General features: G+C 43.1%; 1 protein-coding gene across 1 annotated transcript; it reads left to right on the top strand.

Moving 5' to 3' along the window:
• Positions 1 to 8061: 8061 nt before the first annotated feature.
• Positions 8062 to 11498, top strand: LOC140538816 (proteinase-activated receptor 2-like). The gene is made up of 2 exons (XM_072661325.1): positions 8062 to 8122; positions 10414 to 11498. The coding sequence occupies exons 1-2, from the start codon at positions 8062 to 8064 to the stop codon at positions 11496 to 11498; spliced, it is 1146 nt and encodes a 381-aa protein (XP_072517426.1).
• The last annotated feature ends 1415 nt before the right edge of the window (positions 11499 to 12913 follow it).

Below are 12913 nucleotides of genomic sequence, written 5' to 3'. Positions count from 1 at the left end.
TATTTTACTGTATGTGTTGCTTCAAATACAGTTACCAATGATGTCATGTGGCAATTTATAGTCAAATAATCAATCAGATATTTTAATGATAATGGTAGTTAATGTGGGCTGTGGAAACAAACTTTTTTCCAGATTCTTTTTTTTGGGGGGGGGGGGGGGGGATTTACACATTTACACATTTGCAGTTCAGCATTTGATCAATAATCCAAAACTTGAATGATGTCACCATGTAAAGCATTATTTTTAGCTCAAAAGTCAGTTTGATTGAACCATTTTTAGTGGATTTACATTTTGGACAGGTGGTGGACAGGCGATGTAGCTGCTGTTACCTTCAACCGTTGTGCAGTTTAACCTACTGAACAGTAGGTTTAAATCAGTAATTTAAATTAGCTGTTGCTTAGTCCTTTCAGGTTGGTGTGAAATCTTAATCTAAATTCCTCGCTACAGAACCCTCCTAGATCAGAATATAGTGCTCTCGGTTCTCAGCAGTTTAAGGGGACATATGGGATATTGGTTGGGGATTTCCTTCTTTACAGACAGAATATACAGTTACAGCACGTTGTATCTAGTCCATATATCACTGTACATACACATAATAATGTCCAGTCTGATCTAATATCCAACCTTTTATCATAATCATCATCATCAAATCTGGTCAGAGCACAGTTATGAACAGTGGTATTATGTTGGTGGTTAGAATTGTCAAATAAAATCAAATCCAGAGTCAACATGATGCTTACTGTGTGTATGATGATCAAGTTACCAGTTCAGCGCTCAAGCCACAAAGCACTGACCTTTACTGAGTACTGTCCTTCACTCACACTTCAGTTAGACAGGAGATAATATATTTATATATTTTATACATTTATATATTTGTATAATACAACAAGATGTAGCTGAATGATGAACCGACACCAGGGTTAGTGAAAGTGTTGGCCTCACATCACCTACATGCATTCGAGATCCACAGAGAGGAGAGAACCACAAGGTCCACCTGCCCATTGGCTTTGATATGAAGTGTTGTATTTGTAACCAGGTTATTGGAGCTATTATTGGTGAGACCGAACACAAAAAGGTTCTATATACTACTAATAGTACTTAAACTAAGCCATCTACAAATGTTTTTTTCAAAATTGTGAAGAACTCCTAAGGTAGAGAACTATTTAAGAAGCCCATTCGTTCTTTGCATTGTCATGGTTCATGGTTCTATATAGAACCATGGTTCTATATATGTGAATTTCCCCACTGCGGGACTAATAAAGGACTATCTTATAGAGCTGGTGTTTTTAGAGATATTTATAATTTCTGATGAACAGAAATCTTGTATATTTCAATTTGAAATATACAAAAAAAGTCATAATGTGAATTTTAATGATGACCGTACCAATAGCATTATCTTCCATTTCTATATCTTCCAGTTCAGAAGGGGTTTTGTCTTCTCCTGTAAAGCTGCTGTTGTCGGTCACTGCCAGCCCTGCAAACCAGCCATATTGGTTCAAACTTACATAATACCCCAATAGAAGGAATAAAAGTGTGACTTTGGAAGTGTTGTGATTAACCAAACCGCTTAACTGGGTGAAATTGGTGGTTAAAAGCAGAGCTAAAAGGACTGAGAGCAGACTGAGCCAAACAGGAAAAAAAAAACTACAGTGGGATTTGAACCCAGGTCACTATGGGTAATGTAAAAAAAAATGGCGGGAAAAAGAACAAAGGATGCCAGGTGAACTCTGGTCAACCAGGAGAGAGGTCAAACACAGGAGAAACAGAGAACTAGAAACAGAGCTGGCTTTCCAACCAAGAGGAACTAACAGGAAGAGAAACTAAGAAATAGGGAGAAGACTGGTTTCCTCCAGAGAAATAAACAAACTGGAGAACTTAAGACAAACAGACTCAAGAGTCTTGATGAGTAAAAGCTAAGTAGAAGGAGAAGGAGCACAAAACTCCACCCTCTACCATTACTGGCTGTAACCTTGTGGCTCAAACTAGAGTCAAAGACAGCAACGAGGGCCTGTGTCTCTCCCTCTTATAAAGCCCTTTGACCAGGTGTTAGGCCTTGGGCTTAATTGGCTCCAGAAGCCACCCGTCACCTCCCTCTAGTGGACAGAGGTGTCCAAGTCCTGGAGCCAGCCCTTAAGAGATAAGATAATCCTTTATTAGCATAGTCCTGTTTCAGGGAACTAGTTTAGTAGCTGAACACACCACAGTTACTAAAGCAGCAGGCAAGGATAAAGTGTGAAGCACTGAAATAAAATAAAATTCACAAACACCAGAAACTGAGGTGCACATTAAAGTCACAGTAAGCATCCAACCAGCTAAAAATGACCAAAGATGCAACAAAATAGAGCATCACAACAAACACGGTCTAGAACAGAGGTCACTAATAGGCCAGGTCCAGACTCAGATGCCTGATATGGTTCAGAGTATAATCTGACCATAAATCCTGAATAACGTACTGAACCGTAACTAAGCTGTGATCTGATTGGATATTCTGATTGGACATGGCTCTGAATCATAAATCAGGTTGGACACCATGATTTTCTGGACCATGGCTTGAGGAACCCTCCTCTAACTGGGCCTTTCTGATTTTTCTGAAGGGCTCTAAAGTGAAGACGTCTCTGAACAGAATCTGGATTACAGGACTCTGGTCCAGCCCACTTACTGGCATGTGCCACTCTGCAGTGGTGAATCAACAGCAGCCAAACTGGACACCAGTGTGGAGGACTGGTTTGACGTAGATTGTGTTTCTGGTTTTGCTGGATAACGCCAAGGGATGGAACAAATGGAACAACCAGATGTGAGTGCCAACCATCAGGACAGGAGACACTCAACACATATACTGAACACCCAGAGTGAAAGCTGCATTTAAAGCGTGGACAAAATCTGTAATGAAGGTCCTTAAAATAATTCAGTAATTAATGACCCGGGATTAAACAACAATTTAGGAGCACAATAAAAGGGGACACGTCAAGATTGTGTAAAGACCTGGGGCTCAGCCCGAGACTATTAAGACCACTTCTTAAATGCTAGGTGACATTATTTAACCAGTATTTACCAGTTTCTGAACCTGCTGTTAGTGTCTTTGATTAGAGCGTAATATACAGAAATCATGAAATGGAGAATAAATAAATAAATATATAAAAATAAATTTTGTAATAAAGTAAATTAATGTAAAACTGTAAAAATACATAAATTAAGAAATGAAGACATATGGCAATGCAGACCTAAACCAGTGTTGAAATGTAGACATTTGTGAATACAGAAGTAAATTAATGTAATAATATGTAAACTCATAAATAAATAAATGTATAAATATATAGAAATACAAATTTAAAGCACTGTGGAAATGTAGAAATGTGGAAATATATTAATAAATAATGTGGAAACATGAAAATACAGATTTATATAGTGTTGAAATGTAGATAATTGTAAATACAGAAACACATAAATGAAGAACTGCTAAAATACAGAACTAAACCAGTGTAGACATTTTTTTAAAGTGTAGTGTAAAAAGGTGTAGAATTTGGAAAATATGGAAATAAACAAATGTAGAAATATGGAAATACAGATACCAGTGTTGAAATGTAGAATTTTGTAAATACAGTAAGTAAATTCATGTACATATTTGGAAATAAATAAATAAATAATTAAGCATATACAGATTTATACCAGTGTAGAAAAGTAGAAATCTGAAAATGCATACAAAATAAAAGGTAGAAACAATTAAAATAGTTTAATAATGCCCTTTTTATGACCAAACTCTATTTATTTATATTATTAATATATACTTTTTGTGGTCCACACAGATAGAAGACAACAGACAAAAGTAAAGGTAAAGGTACTGAGGTAAAGGAGCTTGTTCACAGTAATAGACTGTAGACTGGTACCTGATCAGACCTGCTCCTCAGCCCAGTCAATCTCATGCAGGGATCAGCCAGAGCTGAAGAACATTCCCCGACCATTACCCCTCCTCCTCTAGACTCTACTGTAGACACTCTGCAGTCTGGCAGGCTGCATTCTCCTGGCGTCCACCACACTGCCAGATGCTGAAGCTGGATTCCTCACTCCAGAGTACTATTCTGAACTGCAGGGCGTCGGGGCAACCGCGTTGATTCTGGCCTGTATTTCAGCTTAGGTGACGTGGTCTATTTAATAACTGGAGGTCCTGCGGTCTGCTGTTTACAGTGCTGTACCACCATTTGCATTCCCCACATTCATCTCACTGCAGCAGTGTCTTGGTTGCTCAGTACCAGAGGTGGTCCACGGTGTGTTAGCACTGACTGTGCTATGCATCTACAGTGCGGAGTGTACATTATACAGTACACTCCACACTGTAACATTATAGTTTAATGGGTGAACATGAGCATGGCGTGTGCTGGCTCTGCACCGGTTTGACAGGTTCTCAAACTACCAGGCTATGACTGCGGGCAGGACTGGGTTGCCAAAGTAAGGGTTTCTTAAAACCTGCCCTCCAGAAGCTGAATTAACAACACCAGTCCAAACATGAATGTTTGTTAACAGGCCGTTAAAACTCATTAAACATCTATTATCATCTCTCCTCATAAAATATCTTACAACTACTACAGTTTCAATTATATATATGTACACATATAAATAAAGGTGCAATGTACAACATGTATACAGGTACAGCAAAAAGTATACATTACATACAGTGTACAGTACATATGTGTTCAATGTGCAGTTTACATGACAGTACATACACCATATCCCAGTACATACTGGTAAAATATTCAGGATAGAGCATGTACTGGTCCAGTTTGCACTATGTACTGTATATATACGCAATGTGTGTGTGTATATATATATACACACTCGTGGACAAAATTGTTGGTACCCCTCGGTTAATGAAAGAAAAACCCACAATGGTCACAGAAATAACTTGAATCTAACAAAAGTAATAATGAACACACCAAGTAAAAATTCTATGAAAATTAACCAATGAAAACGCGACATTGATTTTGAACCATGCTTCAACAGAATTATATCAAGAAAAAATATATACAAAATAAAAAGTAAACTCATTAAACAGGCCTGTAATAAATTATGGCACCTCTGAAAATAATGTGACCAAAGAGACATGTTAAATCAAAGTGTGTCCACTAATTAGCATCACAGGTGTCTACAATCTTGTAATCAGTCAGTGGGCCTATTAGGGCCAACCTCCCTGGACGTGGCCACAGGAGGAAAATTGATGACAAATCAAAGAGACGGATAATACGAATGGTAACAAAAGAGCCCAGAAAATATATTAAAGGTGAACTTCAAGCTCAAGGAACATCAGTGTCAGATCGCACCATCCGTCATTGTTTGAGCCAAAGTGGACTTCATGGGAGACGACCAAGGAGGACACAATTGTTGAAAACAAATAATAAAAAAGCCAGATTGGAATTTGCCAAACTACATGTTGACAAGCCCCAAAGCTTTTGAGAGAATGTCCTATGGACAGATGAGACAGAAAAATGAAGCATATAAAGAAAAGAACACTGTCCCTACTGTGAAACATGGAGGAGGCTCTGTTATGTTCTGGGGCTGCTTTGTTGCATCTGGCACAGGCTGTCTTGAATCTGTGCAGGGTACAATGAATGTTGCCCAGCGGCAGCCCCAAAACATCACTGCTCTAGAGGACCAACCAACGTGCCTAGAGGAAAGCGCTGTATACCCTGCTCTGAAGCACTGGCTAGCAGACAGCAGCGATGGCCAGTGCTGCACTAGAGTGATGGGGGGAGGGGGTTGCGCCATCTACCCAGCGAACCAGCAAACCTCTGATCACAGTGACAGCTAGGTCTGCTGGACCTAAAATCCTGCCGTACAAGGAGGGCAGGGGCAAAGCCTGAGCCTACCCTCTAAGCAACCATTCATTTCGCCATTAAACACTCTGACTGTAGTTACACTATATATACATAAAACAATTTCTTCCTGTCATGTGACTAAAGGACAGGTGAATGATCCTCTACTCAAGCCTAGAAGACGACAAGCCCTCCACTTTCCTAACCCTAGAGATAACAGAGTAATATGTGGGGTTTTAAGATAAGATAAGATAAGATAAGATAATCCTTTATTAGTCCCGCAGTGGGGAAATTCACAGTGTAGCAGCAGAAAGGGATAGCAGGACACTCAGTTACAAAAAATTTGGATAAATAATTTACACTATATACACAATATAAATAAGGATTAAAAAAGCAATAAACAATATTATTTACAGTAAAAGACTCTTAATTGCACATGGGGATGGGATATTGCACATAGTATTCCCTGAACATGAACGTGTGTGTGTAGTTAAGTGTGTGTGTATGTGGTCCGTTGGGAGCAGTGTTGGTTGTGCAGTCTGACGGCAGCAGGAAGGAAGGACCTGCGATACCGCTCCTTCACACACTTGGGGTGAAGCAGTCTGTCGCTAAAGGAGCTGCCCAGTGCTGCCAGAGTCTCATGCATGGGGTGGGAGCTGTTCTCCAGCATGGATGCCAGCTTGGTTATCATCCTCCTGTCTCCCACCACCTGCACTGGGTCTAAGAAGCACCCCAGGACAGAGCCGGCCCTCTTTATGAGTTTGTCCAGTCTCTTCTTATCTGCCATCGAGATGCTACTACCCCAGCAGACCACTCCATAAAAGATGGCAGATGCCACCACTGTGTCGAAGAACGTCCTCAGAAGTGCTCCCTGCACTCCAAAGGACCTCAATCTCCTCAGCAGGTAGAGTCTGCTCTGGCCTTTCTTATAGAGAGCAGCAGTGTTGACTGACCAGTCCAGTTTGTTGTTCAGATGAACACCCAGGTATTTATAAGAGTCCACACTCTCGATGTTCATACCCCGGATGTTCACTGATGGAGGGGGGTGTCTGCACCTGCGGAAATCCACTACCAGTTCTTTGGTTTTTCCAGCGTTTATCTGCAGATGGTTCTGCAGACACCAGTCCACAAAGTCCTGGATAAGTTCTCTGTACTCGCTGTCCTCCTCATTGGATATGAGGCCGACGATCGCTGAGTCATCAGAGAACTTCTGGAGGTGACAGGTTGGTGAGCTGTACATGAAGTCAGCAGTGTACAGGGTGAAGAGGAACGGTGCCAAGACCGTTCCTTGAGGGGCTCCTGTGCTGCTGACCACCAAGTCAGAGACACAGTCCCGTGCCCTCACATACTGTGGTCGGTTGGTGAGGTAGTCCAGTATCCAGTTTGACAGGTGACTGTCCACTCCACAATGTCCCAACTTGTCCTTTAGGAGGCCTGGCTGTATGGTGTTAAAAGCACTGGAGAAATCGAAGAAGGTGATCCTCACAGTGCTGCCGGGCTTCTCCAGGCTGTTTATGGGAGCGTCTCATCTTCACAATGGTGGAAAGGTAATGGGGGTACTGATTCCACCAATGGTCCACTAATAATGATGTACTGAATGCCTTAATTAATATGAACATGTGGTGGAGGAATTTTAGGTCCAATCCACTCACCGAGCTCTTCATATTTAAATCATTTACTGTGCATCACATATCAGATGAGCTAGATTTCCCAGAAAGGCAGAAGAGCGTCATTTAACTCTCTTCATTTCCAACCAGCACCAGAAACCAGTTCTGTTTCCGCCCAACAGGCATGCAGATATCTGAAAATCTCAGATGCTCATTTCCAGAATCACTCCACCACTGTCTTCCATGGAAGGCCACGCCTTCCATGCCCCCACCCAGCAAAGCAGCATTAACCACAAACACTCAGCTCTGGAGGCTAGACTGGTAACAGACGCTGCAGTCCCACTTCGGAGGAGGAATGCATGTGCAGCTCTGTGGAGCCTGTGAAGAAGGAAGAGCCGTGAACCGTCTGGGGTTACCTTTCAAACTTTACTGAAGCAGAACCAGAGAGCAGAACACACTCACTGCTCTTCATCCATACACTCGCATTCAATATCCAGAATCTCCTGAACCTCTTCAGTGAGGAGCTCTTCAGCATGACCGACCTGTCTCAGGGTGAGGTACCTACTCTTTCTCCTCACTGCTGAAAGATACGGGAGAGCAGAAGCCAAGTATTAACCCTGAACTGTCCTTATTCCTGAACAGATATCACTATGGATTATCAGATGGATGCAGGTTCAGATGATTACGACTACAAGTGGCCTTTCCCACCAAGTGAGTCTTCATATGATTTCTAATAAGGAAACAACATTTTTAAAAGTGAAAGTAACAAAGAAGTACATCCGAGCCTTTGCAAATATAAAGACTCTGCAGTGCCCTCCAGTGACACAAAAGAGTTCGCTTTTTAACCTTCACTCTATTTAAAAGTGAACACAGTGTTCACTTCTCTCATCTGTGGTCAGAGGTTTATATACTCATCATGAACATGAAATGTCATGGTAAAATTGGCATTATAATTAAAACAGGGTTGAAAAATGATCCATAAATTACAACTCTTACAACAAATGAATTCTGAATTCTGGTTGTTCATTTCACTCTTTTTGGCAGAGTTTGTTTAAATGTGTTGGTATTCTTGCAAAGACCCAACTTTGAAAAGGTCAGGATTTTGGGAAGGTCATTCCAAAACCTTCCAGTTACCCTGCTTTATCCACTCCACAACCTCTGATGTGTGTTTTGGGGTCATTGTCCTTTGGGAAAACCCAACTGTGTCTAAGTTTCAACCACCTAGCTGATCTACAGTGTATCACAAAAGGGAGTACATCCCTCACATTTCTGCAGATATTTAAGTACACTGACAAAATTACACTTTGACACAATGAAAAGTAGTCTGTGTGTAGCTTATATAACAGTGTACATTTATTCTTCATTCAAAATAACTCAATATACAGCCATTAATGTCTAAACCACCAGCAACAAAAGTGAGTACACCCCTTAGTGAAAGTCCCTTTAGTGTCAATATTTTGTGTGGCCGCCATTATTTTCCAGAACTGCCTTAACTGGCATGGAGTTTACCAGAGCTTCACAGGTTGCCACCGGAATGCTTTTCCACTCCTCCATGATGACATCACGGAGCTGGCGGATATTTGAGACTTTGTGCTCCTCCACCTTCCGCTTGAGGACGCCCCAAAGATGTTCTATTGGATTTAGGTCTGGAGACATGCTTGGCCAGTCCATCACCTGTACCGTCAGCCTCTTCAATAAAGCAGTGGTGGTCTTAGAGGTGTGTTTGGGGTCATTATCATGCTGGAACACTGCCCTGCGGCCCAGTTTCCGGAGGGAGGGGATCATGCTCTGCTTCAGTATTTCACAGTACATATTGGAGTTCATGTGTCCCTCAATGAAATCCCCAACACCTGCTGCACTCATGCAGCCCCAGACCATGACATTCCAACCACCATGCTTGACTGTAGGCATGACACACTTATCTTTGTACTCCTCACCTAACTGCCTCCACACATGTTTGAGACCATCTGAACCAAACAAATTAATCTTGGTCTCATCAGACCATAGGACATGGTTCTAGTAATCCATGCCCTTTGTTGACATGTCTTCAGCCAACTGTTTGTGGGCTTTCTTGTGTACAGACTTCAGATGAGGCTTCCTTCTGGGGTGACAGCCATGCAGACCTATTTGATGTAGTGTGCGGTGTATGGTCTGAGCACTGACAGGCTGACCCCCCACCTCTTTAATCTCTGCAGCAATGCTGACAGCACTTCTGCACCTGTCTTTCAAACACAGCATTTGGATGTGATGCTGAGCACGTGCATTCAATTTCTTTGGACGACCAATGCAATGTCTGTTCTGAGTGGACCCTGCTCTTTTAAAACGCTGGATGATCTTTGCCACTGTGTTGCAGCTCAGTTTCAGGGTGTTGGCTCTTCTTGTAGCCTTGGCCATCTTCATGTAGCGCAATTCATCTTTTACGATCCTCAGAGAGTTCTTTGCCATGAGGAGCCATGTTGGAACTTTCAGTGACCAGTATGAGAGAGTGTGAGAGCTGTACTACAAAATTGAACACACCTACTCCCTATGCACACTGGAGACCTAGGAGTCACATGACATTTTGTAGAGAAAATGACAAGCAGTGCTTCACTTTTGTTGCCGGTGGTTAAGATATACTTAAATATCTGCAGAAATGTAAATGGGGTGTGCTCACTTTTGTGATGCACTGTAGCTTCCAGCTAATTGTGGGCTGGCCATCTAAACCTGAGAGGGACAGTCTGGGTCTTCCTCCAGACCTTGACAAAGTGGCTCCACCTTCCAGTAACGTGTTCTTACATGCATGTGGTACAAAATGTTGTTCTTGGAATTGGCAGTTGTTTAGGAACGTTAAGAGACGTTTCTGACAAGTGTCATTTTCCAGATTGTTATCTAACTGAGGTGTTGTTCTAAAGCTTTTCAGCGAGCCGAGAGGTTTGAGGAACTCTGGGACGGACATTGAGAGTAGACTTGAAATCTCAGAAATGCTGAAAAACCTTGACCCAGTCTTCTTTCTGTCCCTACAGACAACTCCACTGAGTTCAGTTTTGCTGGTATTCTTCCAGTGACGGAGAGCACACTGGGTGTGGTCATCACAGACACTTCCATGAGTGTTCTGACCAGCAGTCTCACCACAGTCTTCCTCCCGGTCGTCTACATCCTTGTCTTCATCCTGGGACTGCCCACCAACGCCATGGCCATCTGGGTGTTCCTCTTCAGGAAGCAAAAGAAAAATCCAATGTCCATCCTACTGGCCAACCTCGCCCTGGCTGACCTGCTCTTCATCGTTTGGCTCCCGCTGAAGATCGCCTACCACTTCAAGGGCAACCACTGGACCTTCGGGGAGCCGCTGTGTAAAGTTCTGGTGGGCTTTTTCTATGGGAACATGTACTGCTCCAGCATCTTCATAGCCTGCATCAGCGTGCAGCGCTACTGGGCAGTCGCACACCCACTCTCTCACAGACTGGACAACCGGGTAGCGGTGTGTGTATCGGTGTGTGTGTGGCTCGTGGTCTGGCTCCTCACCACACCTCTCTACCTGTATGACCAGACTGTCAGAGTGACCAACCTCAACATCACCACCTGCCATGATGTCACTCTCCTCAAACAGTCCCACATCCCTGTTGGCTATTTCTTGACCATGGGCATTGTGGGATATGTAGTCCCCTGTGTGGTGTGTGTAGTAGCGTATCTGCTGACGTTCCGCTCTCTCAGGAGGTCTGTAAAAGATTCCAGCAGCAATAAAAAGAAGAAGAAGGCGATCATCTTCATGGTGATTGTTCTGGTGATGTTCCTGGTGTGTTTCACTCCCAGTAACATCATGCTGATCGTGCACTACTCTCTCCAGGCTGCCAACATTCAGAACGACAGCTACGGCTTCTACATCGTCGCTCTGTGTCTGGGCAGTCTGAACAGCTGTCTGGACCCGTCAGTGTACTACTTCATCTCTGAGGAGTTCAGAGATCAGGCGAAGAACACGCTGAAGTGTCGTAGTGAACGATCTGCTGAGAGGAAGAAGGTTTCCTTTACTCGTGTAGAAACCCAGACCCTGTCAACTCCTACATCACAGGGAGATCAGCAGAGTGGTCCTCTGAAGATGACACAGCCTTGATTAATTGAGGGAGTTTGTGGCAGAATCAAAAAGACAGATAAAATCCAACTGACTCTCCCTCGGTTGGTGTTTTGATGATGGTGGACTAACCTACAACATATGTCCATACATTTGTGGACACCCCTTCTAATCAATGAATTCAGCAGCTTGAAGCTTTACTGCAGCATTGAGCTGAATGAGTGGGATGAGTTGGGATGAGTTGCGGACTAACAATCTTGTCGCTGAATGCAATCAAATCCTCACAGCAACTCTTCTTCCCAGGACAGTGGAGACAGTTACTCCAACAACCCTGATTTGGACCCTGATTTGTCAGCCAAATGACCTCACCACATTTCCCACACCTCTTTACATCAGTGTGCGGCTTTGAGGGGTTTCTGCACTGCTATGTAGTTGCTATGGTGTCTTATGGTGTTGCTATGGTATTCTTTTATTGTTGCTGGAGTGTTGCTAGGCTGTTATTGGGGTACTTCAGCTCAAGCAGTGCCTTTGCAGTGTAATAAGTGTGTAACATGTCTAATAAGTGTGTAATAGCTGTGTAATAAGTGTGTAATAGCTATGTAATAAATGTGTAATAGCAGTTTCATCAACCACTCACAGTACTCCAACTTTAAGAGCAGCAGGTTTGGGTTTGACTATTCCTCGTTCAGCATCTGTCCTTGAGCATGTCCTGTATGTCCTGCAGCTTTTGACTTTCTCTCACCTCTGTAACTCATACATCAATAAATGTGACTCAGATTTGTTGTGGGTGTGGAGTTCATTGAGTTATTGTTATATATATTGATAAATGTCGTGCAGATGAAGAGCAGGTCTACACAGGCCCGGTTCCTCAGGAGGGGTCATGAAGAGGTGAAGGTGATTCCGCCAAGCAGTTCCACAGCAACCACCTTGCAACTCTTCATCAACCATCTGGGTTGTGCTGAAGCTACCCCTTATCTAATTGTTCCTACTGCCAGTCTTGGTACCATAGTAACCACTTAGCAACAGCGTAGCATTCTGTAAACCTGCTTCCAGTTACCTCTTGTCTAACTGATTATGCAGCTAGCCTGGGATACCTAGCATGAGGATTGTAGGAGGGTTTGACACTAGGGGGGTACAGACTTAACCCTTGCCTCCTCCGATACCAGCAAAGCCAGAACCCTTCCTTTTTTTTAGATTGGCAGCCATCATGCTCGGAGGAGATTACCAGATGCCGAACAAGAGTGATAAGATGAGAGAGCACCATCTACCCACCTGGATACAGCCAAGCCAACTGTGCTCTCTTGGACTCTGCCAGCTGATGGCAAAGCAGAGCGGCAGGGCTCAGGTTTGAAACTCATATAATCTGGGCCACAGCGGCAGTGCATCACAGCACTGAGCCACTTGGAGCCCAGTCGAATGGTCTTCTACCTGGACCTAGAAGAGGACTAGCTCTCCAC

Source organism: Salminus brasiliensis, chromosome 18 (genome assembly GCF_030463535.1).
Source record: "Salminus brasiliensis chromosome 18, fSalBra1.hap2, whole genome shotgun sequence".
Taxonomy (NCBI): Eukaryota; Metazoa; Chordata; class Actinopteri; order Characiformes; family Bryconidae; genus Salminus; species Salminus brasiliensis.
The sequence above is the reverse complement of the archived record's forward strand: the minus strand, read 5'-3'. Positions and strand labels throughout refer to the sequence as shown.